Below are 27,985 nucleotides of genomic sequence, written 5' to 3'. Positions count from 1 at the left end.
AGTTGCAAGCCTGGGAGAATTCATCAGTGGTTAGCACAAGAAACCAAACACATATGTCTTGCCCTCCTTCTTCAGAACTTGACAGATGAACTCTAAATTCTAACTAGGTATCATCACAAACATAGAAATTGCAATTAAGCTCTGTGCAGTCATGTTCAAAGTCCTCAGATTTCCTTATTATCCTTTTGACAGTGGAGTCTATGGTCACTTGAAACAGACTGCCAAACATAATCCTAGTATTAATTAATTTAAACCCACTATCATAGTTACAAAGTGGCTCTCAGAAAAATGGTTCTGTTTACTAAGTACTATAGTTTGGGTACTAATTCACTGTTCTTGCATGGTGATTGAACTTTTACTATAATATGCAACATTTAAGGTGATCAATACTTAAGCCGTTCTTTTGCTGCAAACCATCACTTACTGGAACCTGCACAGGTTGGTAAACATTTAAGCAGAAACATAACCATGAGGATGACAATATTTCTCTGAACTGTGTGATCCCAGTCTTGCCCAGGGTTCATCTACAAAAGGAAAGCTCAATTTAGTTTAATACCTGTTTTTGATAAGCCCAATATCATATAATGAAAATTAGGAATTGAACTCATTGATGATTCTGTTCTGCTGTAGCACCAGGTTTCATGCTTTTGACCAAGTTTCTGTAAACAGGAACAACTGGCTGTGATATTAATTAAAAAAAAATATCTTTTATCTTTAGGTTTTAAAATCTAAAACACTAAGGGAGATACAGTTAGAATGGAGAATCATGAGGACAAGGCATATCAGGTTTTAGGAAGAGTGGGTTTTGGTTTACTTTAAGAGATGGTTATACTGAACATATTTCAGGCACAGTTAATAAGAGACTTGACTTATAAACATAGAAACAGTATTTGTGGTAAAACAAGGCACAGCTGCATTTCATTATTTCAAGAGGTACTCCGCTACTAATGACCTTGACTTCACATCAACAAATACCTGGTCTGCATTAGTTAAGAAAAACACAGCATGGTCAGATAAGGGGTAGAGAGTAAAACTGTAAATATATATTGGCTAATTTCACTGTGGGCTTGTATTTGACAACAGTGCACAGATCACATGAGGAAGTTCCTGTTCTCAGACCACCTGCTGCACTGTGCTGGCACAGCCATCTGTGCAGCTCCGTGCATGCCGTAATGTCACATGATAGTTCAGCTCTCTGATTCAGGCTGTCAGACACCCAAGAGCTTGGGCACAATGCAGTGTGAGACCCAAGGGCACTTAACAGTGTCCTAGGGCCACTTCAACTCGCTCTGCTTTCAAACAAGAAGTACTCACATAACCTGTACCAGAAGAGAAATCAAAATTGCATTTCCTTCTATGAAAAAGCATCAGTTTCACTGCTTTGAACTTGGTCACCCAGACTGACTCATCATTAGCCAAATATCTCACAAAATCTTACTGCAGCATTGTAAAAGATGAAGTAGGAAAGTTTAGGACAAAACGCTCCCACTTGAATAGCTGAAATCCCCTGAAACTCCCTCAAATTATCTTTACTTTCTTTTGGAAGGTCCAAAAGGTGGTTACCTCACATGCGTTTTATTCCATACAGTGTTAAAATATGAATTGAGCTAGTACTATCAGTATTATTACTAGAGAGAAAAAGTACTGCTCTTAGGGGAGATGAGGTACAATTTGTTAATACAGTTAGTTTCCTTCACACTTCTTTAAAAAAGTGTAAGAAAAAAAAAAAAAAAAAAAAAACAGGAACTCCACTGTAGCACTGAAGGAAAGCAGGAATATTTTCACATCCACAGCCATATTCTGTGCAGCAGGTGCCTTCTAATAGCAGCATTGCTCTCACTAACCCCATACACATGAGGATATTTCAAAGCATTACTGTTGAGCAGCAGTGTCAGAACATTTCCACAGGAGTTGAGAACACACCCTATAGTCAGACATTCCCTCAAATTCTTGTTACACTTTGTAGTCCTGTTCTAACAATGAGCTTTCAAAACTGTCCAAGACATGACAGAACAGAAGCAGATTAATACTGTAAGATTTAGTAAAGTTTTAGCTTAATATAAATATCACATTATTTCTACTGGTATTTCTTAATACGTATTTAATTTTTAGTTCACTAATACCCAAGTCTTTTTTTAATCCTATGAAAATACCTGCTAGATGAACAAAAACAGACATGGGTGTGGTGAGGCACTAGCACAGGTTGTCCAGTGAGGCTGTGGATGCCCCATCCCTGGAAGTGTTCAAGGCCAGGCTGGATGGGGCTTTGAGTGGAAGGTGTCCCTGCCCACGGCAGGGGGGTTGGAACTAGATGACCTTTAACGTCCCTTCCAACCCAAACCATACCATGATTCTATGATGTGATTCATAACATAGTTTTTTGCATACCATTAGTTTCTGCAAATTTCTGAATATCAGCCAGAGTTTTTAGTTCTTTCCTTGGACAAGCTGATACACACAAAGCAAGTGACTTGATCCTCTGGTGTACTAGATCAATGTTGCATGGATCCAGGAAGAACACATACCTAAGGAAGAAAAAAAATTAAATTACTTCTGTTTTAATTAACAATTACACTGAACAAAATCAATTTCATTTCAAACGAAAGGATTCAGCTAAGACTAACCTTCAGTCTACCCAGAAACACAGAAAATTTGCTATTACCATAACTGTGAGTAGAAAGAATTCATGTACTCAACATATGCACCACAAATACATAGATATTTATATACTACTGGATCACACAGAAAGGATGTTTAACCATACCAGATTCAAGTCCATTCAAATGGTGTTCTTCATAAAAACAGCAGCACTTCCACCATGCCTCTTCACAGATATGAGTCTAAACATTCACAAAGCTTCATTCCAACCTTAAACTTGACTTCAAGATTTCCAACTTTTTCCAAAAAGACCCAACAAACCCCATAAGTTTATACTTATGCTGCAAAAACGACAACGTCCATAGCTATTTTAAGGAATACGCATAATACCAGCAATTAAGATCAGCTTTTTGGTTTATATTGATTTTCCACACCACTGGTCCATATGACTGAGCAGATTAGTATTTACATAAAAATAAAAATTGTTCAGATATTTCAAGGAGAACTATCCAATGTTCAAGTGCAGTATTTTAAAGAGATTCTATTTGCTAACTTTCCATGATGAGTCACTGTCATTTAAAAACCCAATGCATGAAGAATGTCTTATAGCTTCCTGGCTAACATCTTCTCCTGGCTATACACATTTCACCACAAACATTAACCCTACAGTATTGTCCATTCATGGTATAATACAGATGCAGAATGTTTTTCTATTTTGAAGTTGAACAAGTCTTTCAAATTCCTACAATTCTAGTGATATACTATGCATTGAAACACTCTCTTCATATTATCTAACATCATCATAGGAAAACACCAAACTGCCATATAAAATGCCAGTTCTGTTTTTGCAGTCCTCATGATGGGAATTCACTCTGTAATTAATAAAAAACCTTCCTGCTCCTAGAAAGCACTTCGGTCCTGCCTGAACACTTTCAGTCTATATGCCAATTGCTGTCTAACTTTCCCTCACAGAATGGCTGTTCTATTATCCAGTCTCAGTATACAAGAATTATTAGTACTTAGTACAGTTTACTTCCTGATAGTCCATCAAAACCTATGTTATCAATATCAACTGTAATATGGTAACAGACTACTTGCATTCTTAAAACATCCTCTTTCCTTGTCCATACATCCTTCCTTGTTTCATCTCATAGAGATGAAAATTACCCAGTACTATTTCTGTTTTTTTCTTAATACATACTACACATCTCAAGACTCCATAGAACATGAAAGTCTAACAAGCAAGTGCAAACAGGAAAACTTCCATCCCATAGACACAGCCAAAGTAACTGCATGTGACCAATAAGCCACTAATTCCACAGTTTTCCTTTATTTCAAAGAAAAATACTCTGGAGTTGATACCAAGACATACAATACTTGTATTAGCTGGACACTCCTGTTATAACTTCCTCTTCATGAAGGCAAGTTCCTGCAGTTGCTATTCCATACCGTAAGGCTACATGTAAGCACAGTGTCTGCTCCTTTGAGGGTATCTGGTCAAAGAAGCTACAAACAAGAACCTACTAAGTCAAACCTGACTGACCCTGGTAAGGGAGGTTGCGATGGGAACAAATCTGGTCAGTTGCACTAATTGGTAAGGATACAGGGAGTGTGAAAAGTCTCATCTTTCAGTAAGATTATCTAGCTAAGCACCTTACCAAATTGTGATGATAAGGAAAAGCAGGGAGACACTCCACATAGAACTTGACCAATGAAAACAATAACCAGAAACAAACTCAGTCAATCACAGTAATTGATGGGCTATCAAGAAACTGCAGGCAGGGACTTTACAACTGATAAGGATGCAAACCTGAAGGTGCAGGAGGGGTCAGTGCGACTGTGCCAGCTGCTAAGGAAATGGGCAAGAGACAGGACTCGGGCAGAAACAAGAGGGAGGGGCAGACTGAAAGAGGTGTAAAAGGGGACAGTTCCATGTAGGCTGATGTCAGTCAGCAGTACATTGGTCTGATTGAGCCCAGCAGCTGATGACTGCAGTCTGTCCTATCCTTTTACTAAATCCTTTCTTAACTCTCTCCCTGCATAATTCCAGTCTCTATCCCACGTGCACGGATGCTGCAAGTGCTACAAGAACTAAGTGCTACTTGGGGGACCGGCGTGATGGATTTGGTGCCAGCACTGGAGTCAGACCAGCGGTGTGGGTGCACTAGATCTGTGGTGTCAGTTCCCACGGAGAGTGAGGTCTTAGTGCCAGCAGCTGGGTCAGGGAGGGGTCTTGGCCACCAGCCACTGGGCTGGTGTCCTGGTTTCAGCTGGGATAGAGTTAATTGTCTTCCCAGTAGCTGGTACAGTGCTGTTTTGGGTTCAGTACGAGAAGAATGTTGGTAACGCACTGATGTTTTCAGTTGTTGCTAGTAGCATTTATACTAAGTCAAGGATTCTTCAGCTTCTCATGCCCAGCCAGCGAGAAGGCTGGAGGGGCACAAGAGGTTGGGAGGGGACACAGCCAGGACAGCTGACCCCAACTGGCCAAAGGGGTATTCCATACCATGGGACGTCATGCCCAGTATATAAACTGGGGGGAGTGGGGCTGGGAGGGATCACCATCCGGGGACTAACTGGGCATTGGTTGGTGAGTGGTGAGCAAGTGCATTGTGCATGACTTGTATATTCCAATCCTTTTATTATTACTATTATTGTCATTTTATTATTGATATTATTATCATCATTAGTTTCTTCCTTTTTGTTTTATTAAACTGTTCTTATCTCAACCCACAAGTTCTACTTTTTTTTCTGATTCTCTCCCCCATCCCACTGCGGGGGAGGGGGAGTGAGTGAGCAGCTGCGTGGTGCTTAACTGCTGGCTAGCGTTAAACCACACCAGGTGGGAACAATGTGTGTCCCCAAAAAAACAGCTACAGAGGTGAAGGGCTCAGCATAGGTGACTGGAGCAGGACTATGGGTCACAGCCTGTGTGGTTCTTGCTGTTGACAGGGGCTGAGCATCTGTACCTTCCCCAAAATGGGTGTGCGCATGTGTAACTGAGCAGCAAACTCCAAGCTGTACCAGCTGGTGAGTAGGAGGCTCTGGGTCCACGCAGAGTTGTCAGGTGGGCGGAGGGTCTGTGCTGGTATTTGGGGGGAACCTGTGAGTGTGGGGTGCCTGTGGGATGAGGGTGTGAGTGTTTGCTAGTGAGCACCAAGCTGGACCAGCTGCCGAGTAGAGGGGACCCATGGGGTAGGTAAGGGGGCCTGGGATCAGGGTGCCAGGTGGGCAGAGAGGCTGTGCTCATTCTTGTGGGATTCATAACTGTGCATGTGCTTGTGAACCTAGGGAGTGTTATGTGTGTGGCTGCACTAACAACCTTCTGTCTCTGCCAGCCCATGAGGAGGAGGGGACGTGGCTGTCTGTGCTTGTGTTTATGTTGAGTCCCGCAGTGCGGGCACTGTTGAAGGCAGCACCTTGTCAGTGCCAGTCCGTGTAACCAGCCACGTCAGTGTTGCATGTGTGTCTGTCCATCCACAGCCCTCAGCCCAGACAGAGACCCTGGATCCCAGGACCTATCAGGCGGGGCTCCAGTGGCTGGACAGGAGACTCCTCCAAATGTTTCTTAACACATATTACCTACGGAAACCAAGCTAGAAACCAGCCCACTTCTACAGTGTTTTAAACTCAAAGGCCAAGCTATAATTTTAATGGCCAGAAGAAGTTAGAATTATTTTGTAAAATAAACACTACAATTTTAACTCAAGCCTGGAAATTTAGACGTACAATTCAACTAGAGTGCCATATGCAGTTTTGACAGAAGTGTGCTGTGTTGGCATACGCTTAAAGGGACACAAGTAAATCAAACACTGCATTTGCATGGTTCAGAGACAGTTCCGACAGCAATAAGGGAGCTGCAAAGCAAACTCCAAGCTATCAAACCTGTGGCTTCAATCCATGGTCTAGGAAGAGCGAAGTAAGATTTTTTTTTATTTTTTTATTTAATTTCTAGCAACTAAAACAAGAATCAAAATGCTAGGCACCAGCATTACAGAGGAAAAGGTATTTTGGTTTTTGTTTTTAAGGCTTACTTATGGAAAGTGAGTGATTTTAGTACAGAAAATTCCATACTGTGTCCAGAGAACAGGTTTTGTTTCTCATTAGAAGAACATACTTACATGCTTTGTGCTGCAAGAATTTACGTACATGCTTTGTGCTGGAATTTCAGTTATTTAGAATCAACAACAGACTAATTTGTTGATAAGAAAGTAACTTAGATCAACAATACAAAGACTGAAGTAAACTAAGTATTCATATTGTTAGAGATGCTTCAAGACTGCACATGAAGATTTGTTTGCTACAAGGAATTCAGTATATCAGATTCACAACCTAGGAAGCATCTTTATGAAGTATCACCCTTGCAGAGAAGGATTTGGGGGTACTGGTGGATGAAAAATTGGACATGAGCTGGCAATGTGTGTTTGCAGCCCAGAAAGGCAACCATATCCTGGGCTGCATGAAAAGAAGCATGGCCAGCAGGGCAAGGGAGGTGATTCTCCCCCTCTGCTCTCGTGGGACCCTACCTGGCATAGTGCATCCAGCTCTGGGGTCCTCAGTAGAAGAAAGGCATGGACCTGTTAAAGGGGGCCCAGAGGAGGCCCACGAAAATAAGGAGAGGGCAGGAAAACCTCTCCTATGAAGAAAAGCTGGGAGAGTTGGGGTTGTTCAGTCTGGAGAAGAGAAGGCTCTGGGGAGACCTTATTGTGACCTTTCAGCACTTAAATGGGGCTTACAAAAAAGATGCAGAGAGGCTTTTTACGAGGGCCTGTAGTGACAAGACAAGGGGTAACAGTTTTAAACTAGAAGAGTGTAGATTTAGATTAGATATAAGAAGAAATTCTTCACTATGAGGGTGGTGAGACACTGGACCAGGCTGTGCAGAGAAGTTATTGGATGCCCCATCCCTGGAAGTGTTCATGGTTGGGTTGGACAGGGCTTTGAGCAACCTGATTGAGTTGAAGATGTCCCTGCTCATGGCAGGGGGGTTGGACTACATGATCTTTATATGTCCCTTCAAACCCAAACCATTCTGTGGTTCTGTGATTCTTTGATCTTAACAATCCACTTTTCTGAAAATCAAAGTCTGTTAAAAGAACCTCTGAAATACAGCATGATGAACAAGTTACTTGAGTAAAAACAACTGCATGTAATTTTTAGTATGTCTACCTCCTGTCGCCATAATAAAAATTAGAAATTTTAAGCTCGTCTTTAAGCTGATTCCTGTACATAAAGGAAAATAAGGAAAGAGTTTATTTAACTTTTCAAAAGCCATGGTGTCTGAAAATAAGGTCAAATTGTCAATCATGAGGCATGTAATCTAAAATTAACTCCATTACAACTTTTCAAACCACACCGTAACTTTTTTTTTTACAGTTCTATAGGTTAACTTTCCTTATGCTCTACTATGATTTTGAGTTTATATTGCAATGTGTTTCTTTTTTCACTTCTGAAAGAAAAATCTAGATTTCTAGGCAAGTAATTAGAAATATAATTTCAAACTGACCAGAGGTTAAAAAAAAATACCCCCAAGCCCCTTCAAATCAACAATTTTGGCTTCTGACTAGTAGCTTACTAGACAAGTGCCTACTACCTACTTATGCCCATGAGAAATACAGCAGTCTCCTCTTCCCTTGCAAAACCAGGAAGACAAAGCAACATCATTTTGTACACTACACCTTGATTCTGGAAGCACTGTGGCAAATCCTATGAACAAGCCAATCTTACCTTCAAGTAATTTGTACACTCTTACATCTGCCAGTGTCATTGATTTTCTGTAAGCTCTTAAGGCATCTCTTTATAGGCAAATGAGTACTTTACAGAACAACCTTTGCTGTCATCTACAAGCATCTTATCACAATAATGGACAAGTGAATTAAGGGATCACACCCACTCTAAACAAATTGTGGGTAGGGCATATACATTGTCACTCAAACCAAATTCTCTGTATGCATGCTGCAAACTGTCCCTGGGTTTTTCCACTACCTAACCCCAAGCATTTTCCTGAGTCAAAGGCATTTATTAAGGTGGAATGCCATCCTAACTCTTCCTTACAGTGTCACATGCACATATTCTTATACTTGAGCGATCAGCACAAACTGAATTCTGTCCAAGCAGCAAAATCAGACTGAACTAGCATTTCAGGGACATATATTTGGCTGCCATAGTCATCATTTATTTGCAGATAAAAGGTCTTTTTTTAACCCTCTTATAACTGCCAGAATTTGAAAAGCAAAAAGCTTATTTGGAGCAGATAGGTTTAATGAGAATTCACTGCCAGGGCTAGACTATAAATCCTGTGTCTGACTCTAGAGCACAGGCTATTAAAGCTGTACTGTGTTTTCTTTGTAAAAATAAAGAGATGCCTGATTCACTCTTTGTTCACGAGACCTGGCTGTAAAATACTCTTTCCCAACATTTCACCTCACTGGTTTCAGCATATCTGATGCACACAGATCAAATCATATCCCTGTGAGGACTCTGCTTTTCATCCTTACCACCCAGATTTCCATATCCACACAGACTACATCCATTTCACTTCCTCATTACAGTGCCTATGGGTTGCTGTCATTTGCAAAGAAGAAAACATTATTATTACAGATGATTTAGCTTTTCTGCCCTGGACTGGGAAATGAAGACAGAATTACCCTGCAAGCAGAATTAAATGAGAATAACTTTGTGTTTCCAGAACCACATTTGTAGAGCTTAAAGCCTTTACCTTCTCTACACAAACTGAAATGTACAGGCAGGAAGAAGAGTTTATTTTTATAGTCTGTCTGAAAAGTACTCCTATAAAATAGCACAAAATACTCCCATGAACTGCACCTCAGACACTGCAGGAACTCCATCTGCTAGAAACAGATGCAAAGCAGATAGTTTCTTCTGAAAAAATTGCCAAGCAAATTTAAAAAGCTATAGCTTTTAGAAGTAGTGTGAGAGTGGGAAGGATCACTCGCTTATATAAGAACCAGCCTCTTCCAAAGCTGGGTACCTTGGACTGTACCAGGCACTTCACTGTGAACAGTTATAATAATCTGCCTTGGTAGAAGGTTTTCTCTCACTCTCACCCAAGTAGAGATCATGATGTCCCTTATGAGTGTATCCATTAATTTGCTTAGGTCATGCCTCAAACCCTGATACCTTTATTAGGAAAACATAATCCTCCTTGTGAACCTTATTAAGCCTTTGACAAGCAATGGGTTCTGTCTACTGTGTTAAAAATAGTCTCTAATTTTATTTGCTGTCTTTCAATCTTGCCTTTATAAGAGGCGATCACTTAGTGGTAGATGCTTCTCCTCATGATGGCCTGATTTCTGTCACATGTAGGAGACTATTACACTATTTATTGTTATATTTCAATAAGGTGTCTGAGTTTCTCCACCTTCACACAACTCAGGCACCATTTCTTTCTAAATGCAAGTTTAAAATTATAATTTTAAATTTGTATTTTCTCTTGCACCACAAGAATGACAATTTTGTACTGAATACACCTGATCTTAGAAAGTGTTAAAATATTTATATTAAAAAGTAGGAAAATTACGCTGCATAAGTTTTAAGCCCATCAACCCTCCTGGAAGCTGTGATTAGATTAAGAAATTATTCTTTTGTCAGAAGAAATGTTAAAAGTTTCAGGCCATTTTATTTAACTCAAATTCTTCTGGCAACACACCAATTACCTAGCCACATTAAATCTTAAATCAGATCTTTAGGAATCGTTGGTATAGCAACTCAAAATAAGCAGATCTTAGGAAAGCAACCCTCCAAAGTAATTCATGCAAATTACAGATTTTCAGTTAGTCTGAAAGTAAAGTGTGAAGTAAAAGGCTATGATACTCAGATATTAAAGGCTTTTTTTGTTCTTTGAATTATCAACAGTGAAAGAAAGATCTTTTTTGTCAATTAATAGCACTGTTCTAAGGTTAGACTAAATAGTTTACTTTCTAAAGTCATCCCAGTTGTACAGATGCACTCTGAGCACTGACTGGCAGACAGACCTCAACAGATGTTCACAGGTTTTTCAACACATCAGTCCAGAATTCTTGTACTCAGCTCCAGTACTACTACTGCAGTATGGTGTTTTTCTGCGTAATAGATAGGAAATACCTGTGCTGGTTCTGACCTGTAAGTATGTGTTTTAACATGACACTGCTTAGTAAGAGCTGTGTGCTGCTTAAAAGTTTTGCGCATTTTCTCCACAAGCCACTTATATATATTCTGCTTACAGTTTAAATTTTAAAGTCTCCTTTTAATGTGTTGGATATATCCCATCTCCCTCTAAACTCAGTGGCAGAAACTGAGCATACAACATCAAAAGTGAACCATTTCTACATAGATAGCAAAGGCCTGCTTCCAAATCTGCGAATACTTGTCATACCTACAACTCTAACAAACAAGATTCTTCAGTGGCCCAATACGATCTCCTACATGATGTGGATGCTAAGAAAACGAAACTCCTCAATGTCTTAACTGTACTCATATTGCACATCTGTCAACATATAATCTCCAAGTACCGTTGCTGGTTGTTACAAAACATTGCTGTTCTCTAGGTGAGAAGAGTAGAGAAAGACAAGTAGGAATAAGTTAACATGTCCTTTTTCCCATTTTATTGAAAACCACTCTCAAAGGAAGAAAGGTTTTGCCTTTCCTGATTTACGGAATGAAGCAATTGAATCGTATACTCACTTCTTGTGTGTGAGGTCCAGACCACTGTTGACTATTCCCTCCACCTTGACATTTTTCTGTCCACAAATATTTCCGTAACTGTCATATCCTGAAAGCAGTCTTGCAGCTGCTCCTGTAGCTATTGAAAAGCCACAGATAAAACCCTGGAGGAGAAAAAAAAAAATCCCACAGTTTAGTAATACTCTGTTTGACAGCTGGGAAAAGTCAGTTTAATTAATTTGTTTCTAAGTGGAGGTTCTTTAAAAATTCTTTCAGACTGAAAAAGGAAAGACAAGGACCATCCAAAGAGAACTGTTGTGCAATTATAAAATTGAATGCAAGCCAGAAGAGGATTCAGACATCTAACACTGCATATTATCCAAGCATAGTTAAGAATCTTGTAGGTGTTTTTTTGAGAGTCACATTGTCAGCAAGTGGTGCATGAAGCAGAAGGGAGGCCAAGGGCAGGGAGTAAAGGAGAGCTACAAGCAGAGCTTGAGCTGTCAAGGGTTAGTATGAATCTTACATGATCCCAGACAGTCCAGATTTGCTTGCTTCAAGATTTTTTTTTCCCTTCAAATTACGTACTTTCAAAGATGAGTTAGAATGAAGAAGCCTATCTGACAAGATCCTTTTAAAGAAATCCTCTAAAGCAAGTGACCAGGTCAAGGCCACTATGGTTCAAGATGCTGTGTTCAAATGCAGGAAAGAGACACAGAGCAAGAGAATGCAAAATGGCTCAAACAGACTAATGTGGAAAATACCCACTGCCAGGCAGGTCTTGCTGTGAACTTTCAGTGATATTTCACTAGCAAAACCAAGATCAAGGCGGTGATTATGCGAATAGGCGACTGGCCCAAAAGAATCATTAGCTCTCTAGCAATACCACTGAGAGGGAGAAGTGAACCATCGGCTTACTCCACTACCATCAATGAACTGTTTTTACAGATGAGGCAAGCTAAGATTTGAGAACGGAAAGCAGAGAAAACAGCCATGTGTGGAGCAACAGATGGCAGCGACAGGATCAGATGAGATGATAACAACAGGTAATGAAGTCAGCATGGAACAGTTAAAATGTGGGTGGTTTTAAAGGTCTGAAGATACAGGAGAGTGACCTTCTCTGATGGACAGGCTATCACTACAGAGAAATTCCAGACAGCAATCTCATCATTATCTTTCTCTTGCCAATGCACTAATGGACTTACAGACTTAATACTCAAAGTAAAAACAAGGGCAAAGTGAGCAAGAGGCTATCACAAGTAATAATTAAACCTGATTTCCAGCACGCACTCACAATTTTTCAGATCCCTTACTATTCTGTAAACAACATACTAGCATGCATTTTACACACAGTAGTATTCAGGTTCTTGGCTGGTTCAAGAATTTTTTTCCTTGCATACAGGGAAAGGGAAATCATGCAAATCCTCCACCATCTAAGCTAATTTACAACAGTGTGGGGATGCCCTCCTGTGCCATCATGGTACCTGACCCTTCAACTGAAATCTCCTAGAACAGTAAATAAAGGATAGGATATACAATAGGATAACTGCTCTGTATATGATATTGCTTAGACAGGAAAATCTGGGACACTCACCCACAGCAGACTAATTTATAATAGGGGGAACAGGAACATCAACAAAGGCAGAAAAAAAAGCACCACAAAAAAGAGCTGTTTGTTTCAGGAAGTACTGTGCTTTTTATGATTTTAAGGTATTCACATTACAGTGAGAATATAATTCATATGATTTAAACAAAACATTATAATTTTTGCATTTGAAGTGCAGCCAATGACAAACACTTTGGGGAAAAAAAAAAGAAATTTTTCAATGGAATAATTCCAAAGACCAGAGACCAAGGGACAGTAAAAAAAAAAAAGCTGACAGCACAGAAATCCCAAACTCCCAAGGGCTACTGCATGCAATACAGCAGTACAAGACAGTAACAGGCATTGTCTGATTATGAAGAACAGCATACATGGGTCCATGAAACAAAACAAGATGTAAAGAAGCATATTTCTAGTTTTCACTAATCTGCAGCTCTTGGAGGTTTGTTTTTTTAATATAAAGTGCACACTGTTGTGACGCTGTCTTGAGAAAGGTGATCATTTGATCACACAGGACAAAGCTGGGATAACTTGGAAAGAAAGATCTTACCATTAGTAATATGGTTGTTAATAGTAGGTGCTTCTACATCCAAGAAAAAAAAAAACACAATCAACCGTTCGATATTCAGAATCTTTATTTCTCAGGAAAAAGTTTACTGTGATTCACAGGACCATTCACCAGACTCAAAGCTATGACTTCTGGGAAATCCACAGTCCCATAAAGAACATGAGACAAGTGATACCTCAGCATGCTGAAAATCACTTGCAGGTGAAACTGGAGTTTCACGGCAAGAGGAGCTAGAGCAAGAACTGGCACAAACAATAAATTATGGATCCCTACCAAAGGCTTTTGATATGTACATACTACCCTTTTCTGCTCTACAGCCGATGGTGCCCACGCCAATATACCCTGACCTTACCCTGTAACTAAGTTACTGATAGGCTTTAAAACTTCTTTCTAATGAATGCAAACTCTTCAACTATGTAACAGTCGCAAAATCCTTTGAGTTTTACTCACCATTCCTATGCAGAAGAGGATAAATAAGAGCAGCCATGGTACATCTGTGCAGCTGTGGTCCTCCAGAGGCTTCCACTCTCGCTTGGAGCTCTTGTGTGAGGAGAGAGAGATGAGGTTAACAAAACTGTTTTAATTGTCTTCTGCTCATAATAGAAAAAGTCAGAAAACGATTCTCCAGGGCATTAACATACAGCAGGAGTTATATTTAATATAGCTGAAGCAGCTTGGTCAATAAAACCACTAAGGCTCATGAAAGACACTTCAAAAGAAGTGCCTCCACTGGAAGTTAGATGGACAAAGAATTATTTATCCAGATAATTTACCCAGGAATTTACAGGTATTTATCCACAAAACAGGTTTTTTTTCACTTATTTTTTTATTAAGAGAAAAGAGAAGCTAATGGCATGGAATCAACAATATGCGCTATTGCAGTCTTCCACAACTACCTTCCAGTAATCTGCTTTCCAAGAAGGCTAAAAGGTTACATTTTTCAAAGGGTCCTAAGTTTTAAAACACTATTGGCAGGTTTAACAAGTACAGTACACGTAGAAAGGAGGTAATAAGTTGCTGTTAAAGAATAGTTCTCTACCTGCCAAGAGGCAGCTCAGCTTAACACTTCAGCAAAGAAATCCCTAGTCAGTGCCAGGTGCCAGAAAGGAAAGTCGTGTACTTAAAGGTTGAAATACCCAATGATGTAGGCTCTATTGCAAAGTATAAAGAGGCAGTTGTAAACAATTCAAAGAGTTTGCTGCTCACAAGGCAAAATTTCTAAAGTGTGTATACACTACTAAGATAATTCAAGTCTGTTAAAAACAGCCATTTTGCCATCTAAGCGATATGTTTTTAAGAAAAGAATGATTGTAAGAAAAGAATGAGCATTGGCTGTAGCACAAAACTAACAACTGTATCAGAATTTATTGTAATAAAAATATTGATTACAGCTACTTTTAAAAATACACAGTTACACAGACAAGCTTTTTCAGTTACTTCCCACATACTAACTGTTCATATATGTCCACTAACACCCAAAAAATGAAGTGTTTCCATACTTGAGGAAGAAAAGGAGATTGATATAGGGAGAATACAGAATAGCCCTCTTGAGAGACAGAACAAAAGGGGTAACCTATTCAAATTTTGATTTTATTTTTCCTCTAAGACTCTGAAGCATCTTCAAGATTTTGTTGACAAGGTAGCAAATGTCAGTGCTGAATTAAAACAGAATGGTTGGATGAAATGTCAACAGCTTTTATCTCCACTATGTATTTTTGCAGATTTTTATCAAAAAAGCTACAGCACATAACTCATGTGGTATTAGCAACGTGGTTTTTTGGTATTCATGACTTTGTTTTTTGCCAATTCACAAGTACAAAGCAAGCTTTTCAAATAATACCATTAGAAAACTACAAACTGGGTACAATATAAATGATAGTCTGCATGCACTGTGCTTCAAAAAGCACAGTCTCCTAAGCAGCCTGGCTTTGCATTACGGAAATCAATGCTACTTTTGTAATCTTGTGTTAATAAAGTTCCACTTGCAGATGTTATGTTTGTATTTTTAATTCAAACTGTGCAGATTCACTGAGTTCCAAACAGTCAAACTTCTTTTTATCTTACTCAATCAGTAGTGAAAGGTGCTAAAAGGTCACATTATGCACTCTACAACACTCATTCAACAAAACTGTCTTCTGATCCTGGTGGTTCACACTTAAAACTAACACACTATTCAAACTTAACATTTACAACAAGATTGTGACATTTATTTTGTTATAATTAGCATAATCATAATTGCATAATATATGTAAAGCTTCATGCTTCCTATTCCTAAATTCACACCAAGAACTCTGGATTCTTTAGAGATTTACTTTTATTTACAAACAGCAGAGATAAATTTCAGCTATAGCTGCACCTTAAAAGTAAACTGGCCTTGACAAAAGTGGGAGCAGTAAGATGTACCACATAGTGTGGTTTGTTTGCTTTGTTGTGGTTTTTTTTTTTTTTTTTAATCCTCTCTGTACCATCTGCAAACAAAATCTTTTAATAGGATTTTTAAAAGCCACTAAACATCCTCTAGAATAGCTCCGGCAGAGATTTAGGTTGTCTGACTAGTCACAGTTACCATAAGTAATCCATTTTATTTACTAAGTGGACTGCAATTTATATGTCAAAAAGAAACTGGAAATGCCATTGCATACCACACAGTTAGAAGGCCACACTGAGGAATTCATTCTGTGTCCATAGTCTTTACTCTGCTCCAAAATTGAATTAAAGAAAAGGAAAAAAAAAGAAGGTATTTTAAAAAAAGTACCCGTGGAGGCAACTGAAAAGGCACTAGATACTTAGCAACCTTCAATTTCACCACATAGCATACTAACATGGTATGAAATTACACATCTTTAGAACACCACCTTTTTCCAGTAGCCTGCCCAATCTTTCTTCTCTCCAGATCTTGCTACAACCCAAGCCAGCTGCCATTCTGTATCTGCAGTTTTCTTCTCAGTTGCTTCCTTGTATTCTGGATTTCCACTGAATCTTCTTCCATAGTTTCACAGCCCTTCATCCTCATCTTTGATGTTGGTGTCTGTCTTTGTAGTGACTGCTCCCTGTCCACTCTACATCCTTAGATGTTTACTCAGACCATGATATTCATGCTTGGGCAACACAAATTGCTAGTCTATGGTCAACATAAGGTCTAACAAATGTTGTTTGTTCTGCAATCTGGAACTATGCTTTGTCTCAGTCATAACTGAAATACCATAAAATTTTAGCAGACATGCTTTGCCTGCAATCCTAAATCAGCACTTCTACTGATTTCAGCCTTTCCTCCAAGGGAGACTAAGAGCCTTCAGCATCTGCTGATGCAAGAAAGCTAGATAACCTGGAGGAAAAAGAACATTTTTGGAAATTATTTGATTCATTTTAAGTTTTCTCTTAAAACAGAGCTTTCACAATTTATGCTATGCTCTCTACTGATATTCTTGCCATTAACAAAGCACAGGACTACCTGTGCACTGTTATGTCAGCACAGAGACTCAAGAGTAGTAACAGTCAAGAGTGGCAAGCAGGCAAAAAACCCTATCTCTCCAAGACAAACTTGCGGGTTGGGAACAATTTTCTTGCCTCTAACAACCCTTCTGTGCTGATTTTAAGAGTTATTTGCTCAAGAACCCAAATAAGTGTGTTCAGAAGTTTATGTCTGTCCATTTTGCAGAAGATTTAGCAAATTCAATGCTTCTCAAAACCAAATCAGAACTGTTGGGTGCAGCACAATTTTACAATTACATCTTAATTCCACACCTAGAAAGTTGGATGTCTAAAGTTAGGCTTTCTCTTGCAGAAGATAAGTGTGAAGAATGCCAGCACATTAGCTGTTGGCTTTTCTAGTTGAATTCAGACCTACGTGGGCTGGAGACAGCAAGTACTTGTATGCAAACGCAAAATATAAAGGGGCTATTTTCTTGGTATTCATTGCATCCAATCACTTCAAAACAAACATAGAACCGCCCCCTCCAGATTTCTTTCTCCCTGCCACTTCCAAAATATACCTTTGCAGCACCAAATAGCAGGCCTGAATTTGAGTCTCTTGTGCATACTGTAACATACTTCTTTACAGGTAACAACATAGCACAAAAACAATGGTTACCACTTCCACTGTTAACTGTAATAGCTATACTAGATGCTACCATACAAGCACTCACCTGCCCCAACCTGAGTGCAACACACACACATAAGAGCAGAAAAAAGTGTAAAAATACGGCATGTCAGCAGGAGACTACAGATGCAAGGAGTTAGAGAATTTTTTTAAAACATAAAACATCTCCAATGTAGAATTAGGGAGTAATGTGACTGAAGCAAGAAGCCAAGTAAAGAACATCTGCAGTATTATATATATGGATAATCAAGCTGTGGGTAAGTAGCAAAGATGTGAATAAGATCAGGATAAAGATGGAATTTGCCATCAACAGAGGATGTTGCAACATCATGAGAAAGGCAGCAGAAAGAAATCCTAAAATGATCAGATCATATGTTTCAGGAGGAAGAAATTTGAAGCTACTATTGAGACAGATGGGCTGAATTAAGGACAACCCAGTGAATAACTGGCCTGAATAACATCCACTGGATGAAAAAGGAGATGCAGGGAGAAGTTAGACTCTAGGCCTTACTTCGGCTAGCAAGTTTAAGCTAGCTACTGAAGAGTATAGGACAATTCCAATTTGCATATGAACACACAAGTGGTAAGAATACAGTCATAGCTTCATTCAGGTAGTCCAGTACAAAAAATAAAACCAAACCAGAACAAACAAATACAACCCCCATAATTTTCAGCCCAAAACAAGTCTCAGAGAGACCCAGGATGAAGGATGTCTCATCAAAATCCTATAGGAAGATTCCCTAGTCATGAGGAAGGCCAGTTGTGCGAACTGCTAATCTAACTCCATGACTACAATACACAGTGTTACGAAAGCCGAGAGGTGATAGAATTTTAAAGCAATGTCCACAGCCAAAAAAGCCAAACCAAATTAAACTTCATAAGATTCCTGTTACATGATCTATGCTGTTCTGGCTCAAGACAAGGCTTTCAAGTACAAGTGTTCTGAAATCCTGGAAGGTCCACATCCAGGACAAGATGTTCATTACCCTTACTTGTACATAATGCTACATAAAACCTTACATGCAGATGAAGCATAGTGACCCAGTATTCTTCTGCTTCAGCATTTGGTTTAAATCAGTTCCACTTCCAGTCAAAAATAACAGAAAATAAGACAGAAAAGTTGAAATAGTTTTTAAACAGAGATGTGCACAAATCATTTTGACATTCCCTCTTAAAAAAGCAATAAATTCTTTTTAGTTTCCTTTTTTCTTTAAACCTGGTTCTAACACAAGACAACATCCAGTTTTCCATTTGCAAGCATTGAGAATAAGCTTTTGTATTTTCTACCCTTAGAAATGGCCACTTTTTTTTTTCTATTGAATACTGAATACAAGACATGGCATCTTGACTCATCCATCTAAACAATCAGGCCTAGATTTACAAAGTTTTTCCAGATCCTAGCACACTCAGGCACTTCAGTATTTGGCCCGTTCCTCCCTTAGCAGCTTATACCATGCTTTAAGGATGTGACTTTTCAGACCACTTATGATTTCTGAAACTTCTGTTGGTTCAACTGGCAAGTTACAGTACTGCCAAGACACAGACCTAGTATATGGAAACTTCACCACTGCTTTCACCATTTAAATTCATTCATTATTTGACCTTTCCTTAAAAACTGGATAAATTCACAAAATAAATCCATCCACTACTCTCCCCTCACCAATGCACACTGAATTTTTAACAACTTCTGGCCCCTAGTCTCCCTTCTATATTACATCCACCTTCCAAGTTTTTAATATCTCAATCACGATAGCAACTGCACACCCTTTACAAATACCTCCTCCCTAAGATAATTTACAAAATTTAAAACACTTTAAGGTGCATCTTCTTTTCACAGAACTGTTGTGTTAGGCTGTCAATTATGAACGCTGGTATGAATCAATATCTGAACTCCCATTTGTTCCTCAAAATGGTATCTGTGACTATTCTTTCCAGTGGGACATAGTTTTTTGTTTTTTTAAGCAGAGAACCCAGCTAAAAAAAACATATTGATAGTTCTAGAAGCCACAGAACTAGTTAAGATTGATTTCCATTTGTCTCTCTGGACAGTACAATCAGATCCTCTGATATCTAACAAAGGGAAAGTTCTGATCATAGTTCTTCCTTCGTGCAGTGGAAACAATTCCTGATTTTTTTTTTCCTTCTCATTTAGGTTTCCTGATATTTAAGGATAAGTCAGCTTTTGTTACAGCTCCTTTCTCTGTGGCTACAGTTTGACCTCAATCTTTCATTAAGCTCACAAGAATACACCTGAATCTTTGAATCAACTATCACTCCTGAATTAGCTATCAATACCAAGTTAGCTCAGTTGGATCAACAATTCTTTAGAGTTATTGGGGATGGGAGAAACAAGCAGGAAGGAATGAAACGTGTGTTATCTGTGCCAAAGATATTTTTTTTTCTAAATGTAAGTTACCAGCAGTTTAAATTACTACAGAAGCAATACATAAGTTAACTTTTCAAATAGCTTTAATTAAGGGGTTTTTGCTCTGCAGAGAGTCACTGTAGAAAAACTTGGAATATTCATTGTTATGATTTCTAACCAGTTTCAGTAATGACAAGAAGATACTGAAAATTCTGGGTTGCAAGTATTTCAGGTTTTTTTCTTCTTAAATGAAAGGGCAGGTTTTATTCTACTTTTAAAAATCCTCATGTGGCAGTTTAAGATAATTTGCTATAGAACCCCATCCTAAGAACCACATTCACCTAACTACGTCCCCTTTCAATTAATTCCCTGTTATTTTATCACCTTGATGTAACATCTGGATTCAGAGTAAATGTGACTGTAGCTCAACACAGGAAAGTAAATAGAAATTACTTCTGTTTGTATATGTAAATCAAGGAATTCAGAAATGACTGTGTAGCTGTCTATCTACAGAAGAGATAAACAGCCACAGTATGCACACAGCATTAATGAACAGTCCTTAGGTTACTCATCCTGACTGGGATCTTTTGTGGGAAACTGCCACAGAGTCCTGCAGAACCTCCCCTTCCTAGAAGGAAGGCTGGTTCTGATAAAGTGCCAGAGATTCAAGTGATTGTATGAATAGCATTCAGTTTATTCCAATCACACAGTGAGTTTTGATGCTTCAGAATTGGTGGGTCCATTTGCAATACTGTCCACACCACAAAATGACATGTAAGGCATAGTCCACTCTTGAGTTCTCCTTTGAAAAAAAGGCAAGCCAGGTTAAAGAGGTTGCTACCAAGAAGTCATCCAGTCCAGAAGTTGTCCTGCAAACTAAGGTTAAAACTACAACTTGACATGCTATTGAAACATCCCCACACTGCCAAAAAAAAAAAGACTGTTCTTGAAACATTTGTCATCTTTTCCTAATGACCATTTAAAGAGCTGATTCTTTACTCATTTTACATATCTTTACAACCTAAAGAAGTCTCAGTCACTTGCTGGCCTTTATCATGAAGCATACCACCTATGAAAAAGAAGAACCATAATTCACTAGTTTACCAAAATGTTTCCAATGCAAGAATGCAATTCTCTAGTTTATCAGAAAGCACGGCATTTTTCTGTCCAAGACATGGCACACCTTTCTAAGTTATTCAGCTGTTTAAGAGAAGAACTAGCAGCAACTGTATATTGTCCTAATAAAACTTCTTCCACCTCTGAACAGATCTTAATTCTAGAGCCTAAAGAGGAACAGGAAATGAGTCCTGATACCAAGCATCAATAGTTTAGGATGTTTCTAGATCACTCTAACTTGAAGCCTAAAACCAGGACCTAAGTCCCCTATTCCATAAGCAACTGCAGCCATTGTGACATCAAAAGAAGTTACCAGCTATTCCTCTCCTTTCATTATGAATGTCAAACAGCAGTGAACAAGATGATCAGTATGCTGCATCTGAACTATATTTTGACCGCAAAATGCTTAAAACATATGTGATACTAATTACAGGTGTAGACTAAGTGTGTCTCAATATAAACATGAACCAGTAACTACTTCATGAAAAACAGCATTTCTCTGCATACACAGCCAACTTAGTAGATAATGACTGAACAAGTGTTTAAAATATCAGAATATAAAATTAAAATCTAGCAAGTTGTTTCACATTTTCAAACAAAAGCATTAGGCAACTTTTAACCTATTAAATACACTGTACAAAGAAATTTATAGTGAGAAGGAGGGAAGAGACATGGACATTTTCTAACACCTTCACAAATAAAGAGAGCCTAGAGTCCCTGACAGCACCCCTATGAAGGTCTGTTACCTCTAAGGAGAATGAAGTCTATAATTATTCTAGGATCTTCCTTTATTCTTAAGAATGGATGACACTGTCCCTAAAAAAAGCCCAAAAAACCTACCCCCCCCACCAAAAAACCCCCACTCACTTCCCCACACAAGTATACTTCTGAGAATAACAGTAGCAACTCAAGTAAACTATCCCTCTATATAAAACCTTCATGGAGTGAATGCACTTTGCATAAGTGTCCAAAGCAAAGTCCTGAAGCATGAAAAGTATCTTCAGTTCATGACTTTATCAACTATCTTACAATTTTTTATAGAAAATCCTTTGTTTACTGCACTGTGAAGCCTAAGAACACTGTGGGAAATTGCCCTAGTTAAAATGCTCACAGTAGCTTACTGCAGTTTATCACAAATTCAGATGATTCTCTCATGTCCACAATAAAACTGATTTATTATACAGAAATTACTGGTGTGTCTCCATTACTAGAGGAGGACCACACACCAGCAAACCTAGACTTTTACTCTACTAAACTATAGCAGTTCCCTGGAAGAATGAACTACTTTGTATCAATAAAAATATTCCCATAAACACACCAAGAAAATTCTTAGTGTGGATTTGTCCTGGATCTCCCTCTGGGGAAGAGCAGTATTGCTTCTACCCCAAAAAGCCTACCAATGATAACATTCTCCTGAGAGGCAGGCAGATGATTGAATTCCCCCAGACTTCCAGAACCAAAGCTATGTCTCCCACTTCCAGGGTGTCCTGGTTTCAGCTGGGATAGAGCTAATTGTCTTCCTAGTAGCTGGTACAGTGCTATGTTTTGAGTTCAGTATGCGAAGAATGTTGATAACACTGATGTTTTCAGTTGTTGCTCAGTAGCGTTTAGACTATAGTCAAGGATTTTTCAGCTTCTCATGCCCAGCCAGCAAGAAAGCTGGAGGGGCACAAGAAGTTGGCACAGGACACAGCCAGGGCAGCTGACCCAAACTGGCCAACAGGGTATTTCATACCATGGGATGGCACATCGAGTATATAAACTGGGGGGAGTGGGCGGGGGGAGTGGGTGGGTGGGGAATCGCTGCTCGGGGACTAGCTGGGTGTCGATTGGTGGGTGGTGAGCAATTGCACTGCACATCATTTGTACATTCCAATCCTTTTATTATTGCTGTTATCATTTTATTAGTGTTATCATTATCATTGTTAGTTTCTTCTTTTCTGTTCTATTAAACCGTGCTTATCTCAACCCACGAGGTTTACTTCTTTTTCCCGATTTTCTCCCCCATCCCACTGGATGGGGGGGAGTGAGTGAACAGCTACATGATGCTTAGTTGCTGGCTGGGGTTAAACCACAACATAGGGGCAAGTGAGCTTGTCACTGTAATACTATTACAGCTGCAAGAGGCAGTCACCTCTAGAAAGAAATGAAAATAATACACACTGTTCCCTGCAAGTGCCCTCCATGATGACATCATCCTCTGGGTAACAAGCCCAAACACCTCTGAGCAATTCCAAAAGGGACTGCATTACAGAACACGCAAATGACAGTGGTGCCTAAGGCCTCTTTTTGTAGAATTTCTGCTTTATTTTTCAATTTACTGCAAAGCAGATATTAGTCATGCTTTTGGATTTTACTGACAACCACATGCCAGTACTTTACATATAAGCACCCACGTCCTTATTTGCCTAATAATTCCACATCACCACTTGTTCTCTGACACCTTGTCCACCAACAGGACGCATGTGCTCTTTACAAGAACAAAACTCAGAGTTCCTGTTAGGAGAAGTCTTCTGATGGCATAATACTACTTTAAAGTTATCCATCAAAGGGTAATGAATTTACCACTTTCATTCTCTTCAGAGACTAAGCATACCACCAATTCAATGTGTCCAACACCTGCATACTTTACCAATGTTCTCATACTCCACACACAGTATTTATGAGTTTTCAACGTAATGTAAGCAAAATTGAGAGCACATAAGACAGCACTTACAACATTATTGATGGTGTAATATAAAGATGTTTATCCTGAAAACTCATACATGGAGACTTCACTTATGAATCTGACACACACTCTGCCGTATATCATCTTCCACTCATCTTTTCAGTCAACTCATATTAAACATTGCTTCTAAAACTCCTTTATTACATGCTTCCACCTCAGTCTACAACTTAAATATTTATCTTGAAACATAACACAGCTAATTAAAGAAAGAGCTGACAGGATCAGCACACCTGCTGAGGTTTTGAAGTTTTGAAAGAAGACCATCTGCAGACAAAAGCCCAGTTTTTAACCCTCAAAGTACTTAGTTATTGTTTCTTTTCTTCATTACAGGTTAAGTACTTATTTGAAAGCAGTAATAAGTAAGGACACTACAAATATTATAGTAATATTTTTCAGGGGATTAATATATCCATTTCAATGCATGTTTGGTACTCCCCTGTTTCTTAATCATTAATAAAAAGCAGTCATGCAAAAACCGAAAAAAACCCCAAACAACAAAAAAAATCCCCAACCCCCCCCAAAAACAAACCCAACAGTTCACTTCTGAAGATATATTGCACCTACCAAGTTACTTCATCACATTGAATTTTCTACTTGTACATCTACCTGTTTAACAGAATCTCAAATTTTTTTCTTACTATGAGACTGCAAGTCCCAAATCACAAAATATTTTCAAACTTTAGAGTAGTAAAACATTTTCCAACTGCAATACATATTTTGTTTCCAAATGTGTTAGTTTTATCACATGACATTAGCAGAAGAAAAAACACAGCAGAACTCCCCAATTAGTGGTCTCCACAGAAGATGAAAGACATTCCATAGAAAACGCTGCCCGTTCTTTGCACTTTCTTTGTGTGTGATGAGTAGTTTTCTCTAAAAGAATTTTTTCACCCTTTTAAAGTGTCTAAAGCCAGAATTCAAAACCAAAACCATCACAGGTCTTTAAGAGCTCATGGCCTGCATAGTACTGCTGTGAAAAATAATGATGTTGCCACTTAGTAGAGACATTCATAGCAGTTTGCTAAGTATTCTTTCAAAATGCATCCTACATTCAAATGGGTTTGTCAATTGAACATCATAAAAATCACATACTCTTGTATAGCATTTACAATCCTTGCAGAAGAACTTCCTACCTTTCAAAGGCAAAGGCCTACTTGGTGGAGGGTTCTGTGAGGTTAGAGGCTCACATTTGCACACGTCAACACAAATGTGGTTCTTGTGGCACTACACTGAACACTATTAACTAACTGTTGGATACATTGGCCATGTGCATTCTTCCCTATCACTGTGTACGAAACCTGAACGACAGAGCTATGTTGGAAGTTGAGAAGCTAAAAGCCATATTCAGTTACATTTAAGGGATGTAATCAGCACAATAAAAACTTCTCAGAACACTTTTTTCCCCCGCTTCCTCTAACAAAGATCAGAAAAATTTTAAGCTTACATTTGGGGGGGAAAAAAACCCCCTCACATAGCTTCTTAAATACAAAATCCTAACTTACAGGTCCAAAATTCTGGCATAACAAGAAAGAAAACCACTCACGATTACAATAAGAGGGTAGTGCTCGAGGACATTGAAAGCTTATTAGATTAACAGGAACCAATGCTAAGAGGGCTCTATCTGATTTATGGAAGAAAGGATGGGAGGAGAATGGAAAGGGAAATAATGTGTCAAGACCTTAGCTTATTACATAAGCATACTTCCTTATAAGTAGGCAATTATTTTGCAGCTTTTCATAGCAAACTAGAGGAAGTCTGACAAAGCATTGCCAGGACAAGGTTATCGTGACCTTGAACAAAATACTTTAATGGGTTTCCTGGTTTTTTTCTACGGATCTGTATATGACATTCAGAGGTCTCTTCCTCAGTCAAATAATTTATCTGGAGAGCAGCAAGAGTGGTTTCAATTTAAAACAAAACCAAAACGGGTCAGAGCTCATTTCTGCTGTAAACAGCTGCTTCACTACATTGCATTTACTAAAAGTGGATATCAGGCACAAGTTACCATGATCTGCTCGTCATGACCCTCCACCATATTCTAGCAATATTACTGGTTAAAATAGCACCAGCTAGAAACTAGCATGTAAAAACGTAGTATGGAATCTCAGCTTTCCTACATACTGCACTCATCTCCTATTCTTGCAGTGCCATGCATACTTGGTGTTGAAATCATATTAAAGCAGAGAAAATTAATCTTAGGACTGCAAAGCTTAACTTTAAAGTGAAGCTGACTCTTCTTTCTTAAATATGTATACAGATGTTCTTGAGGCTGTTGTCATACAATTGTACACTTTTATTCCACGTTCGAAATTTGCTTACCTAGAAAATTAGGAAAAAAGAAAAAGAGGGGGCCTAGGGACAGGAGGCCAATCAATGCAATGAAATTTGTTTACTTCATAAATCTCTGAAACTTTAAAGTATCTGGAAGACCTAGAAGAACCCTATTATATATGCACCAGCACAGACTCTTTCTCTAAAATTGATACACAAAAAAGCTCTCAGTATAGTTTCATCAAATAGAGGTAAAAATTAGCAATCAGTTTAGTCAGCAGGTAGAAGTCACCTCGCAACACTCTGCTTAACTGTTTTTTAGAAGCAAAACGCAAGATTTACACAATTTTCCAACAGCTCCTTCAAGTGAGGAAGATTCAAATACAAAATAACAGAGACAGTTTCTGTCAAGTTGGTTTGCAAGTTTTGATTTTCACAAAAGAAACCACTGAGGAAAGTTCAAAGGAACAAAAATTATAGTCAAAAGGAGAAAAAGGCATGCAAAAGTGTAAAGCTTGTCTTTAGAGTAAACAGTATAAAAACAGTTGACAACTTCACTACATAACAAATACTGTCATTTCTTCATAATGAAAAATAAAAGCAGTCATTTGGATATGAATATACCTTCACAATTACTAACCTAAAAGTCTGATGGCTGACAGCATTCTAGATGCCAGTTAGATACAATAACATAAGCTTTGGATTTAGCATTCACTATTAACAATGCAAGATAATCAATCTTTTCCAAAACTGTTCTCACTTTATCAAAAAAATGTCTTGTAAGGATGCAATATACCACGCTTGTTCTTAATCCAAACTATTGCTTCTTGAAGCACTTAAAAAAAGTCAATCTTTGAGTTACCTGCCAAAGTAAAGGAAATAACGGGCTACTTAAAACTTTTAAGATGTGACACAACGGAAAGATAGTCTAACTTCAGAAGGAGCTAGTCCTCAGTTGGAAAACTCAATAAATTTGAAAGAGTATCTATGTAGTTGAAATATTTATTTCTACATCAAGATCAAAAGGAATTATTTGCACAGATTGTGAAGCTGCTTGTGACAGCATTTGTAAAAGGACACCTCATGCTTCACAGGAAATGAATAGAGCTCACAGACCAGAAGTACAGAGAAGTAGTCAACAACTTCATGAGATGCCTCAATCCTGACCACTGTTTCTGGATCCTGCTTGTACACTTCCTCCTTCATACTATATCTCCTTCCAAGAAGCTAGAACAGAAGTTTCATCTACTGTCAGCACGTTGAAAGGAAAATCAAGCTTCCTAGCTCCTGAAGTAGAATTGACAACTCATTCTGTTTCTGCCCATCAACACCGTTATTCACCTGGTTGTCTTCTGTGATCGTACTCCATGCTCACAATGAAATGGGCATGTTTTGATGCCCCCTGTATTCATTTAACTGCAAGAACCTCTGCCAACTGAAGATATGGCTGAAGTACAATTAATGATCTGTATTGTCCATAACAGCTCAGAAGAGACATTTCATCAGAACTATGAAATTTTTTCAAAAGTTAAGAACTTCAGATTTATTCTGTGTTGCTTTGACAACAGATGCTCAAGGGAACATTAATGGATGATCTGTCTTCATCTCCTCTTATAATGGGAAGTTCTTATAGTCTTGTAAAAGCCAAGGCTACCACCAAGAATAACATGTGCTTTGTTTATCCCAGTCACGCCTCCAATCTCCAGCAAGGTTTCAAGCTTCTCTCACACGTACCTTAGATTAAGCAACTGACATACAATGTAAGGATAAAATAAACAAACACACACAGTATTTCCCAGTCCCAACACAAACACCAAGACCTCTGTAAGAAGCCTTGTTTCCTATAACGTCTTGCCACAGCAAATGCTTTTGAACTACAATCAGCCACTTCAATTCAACAGCAGAAGAGCAGGAAAGGAGAATGATTTTGTATCACAACTACTCCAAGACAAACCAGTTTAAGGTCCACTTCTCCC

The 27,985-nt window shown here is 38.6% G+C and overlaps 1 protein-coding gene across 5 annotated transcripts in view; it reads right to left on the bottom strand.

Annotated features, from left to right (window-relative positions):
* SLC44A1 (solute carrier family 44 member 1) overlaps positions 1-27,985 on the bottom strand; it is a 72,676-nt gene that overhangs the window by 38,842 nt on the left and 5,849 nt on the right. For all 5 annotated transcript variants that reach the window (XM_049795266.1, XM_049795269.1, XM_049795267.1 and 2 more), the window contains exons 2-4: positions 13,881-13,970; positions 11,281-11,423; positions 2,389-2,525 (exon numbers count right to left, since the gene is read on the bottom strand). In XM_049795266.1, the coding sequence (XP_049651223.1) occupies positions 2,389-2,525; positions 11,281-11,423; positions 13,881-13,970 (370 nt within the window). The remainder of the gene's footprint in view (positions 1-2,388; positions 2,526-11,280; positions 11,424-13,880; positions 13,971-27,985) is intronic.

The sequence above is a fragment of the Accipiter gentilis genome, chromosome Z (genome assembly GCF_929443795.1).
Source record: "Accipiter gentilis chromosome Z, bAccGen1.1, whole genome shotgun sequence".
Taxonomy (NCBI): domain Eukaryota; kingdom Metazoa; phylum Chordata; class Aves; order Accipitriformes; family Accipitridae; genus Astur; species Astur gentilis.
The sequence above is the reverse complement of the archived record's forward strand: the minus strand, read 5'-3'. Positions and strand labels throughout refer to the sequence as shown.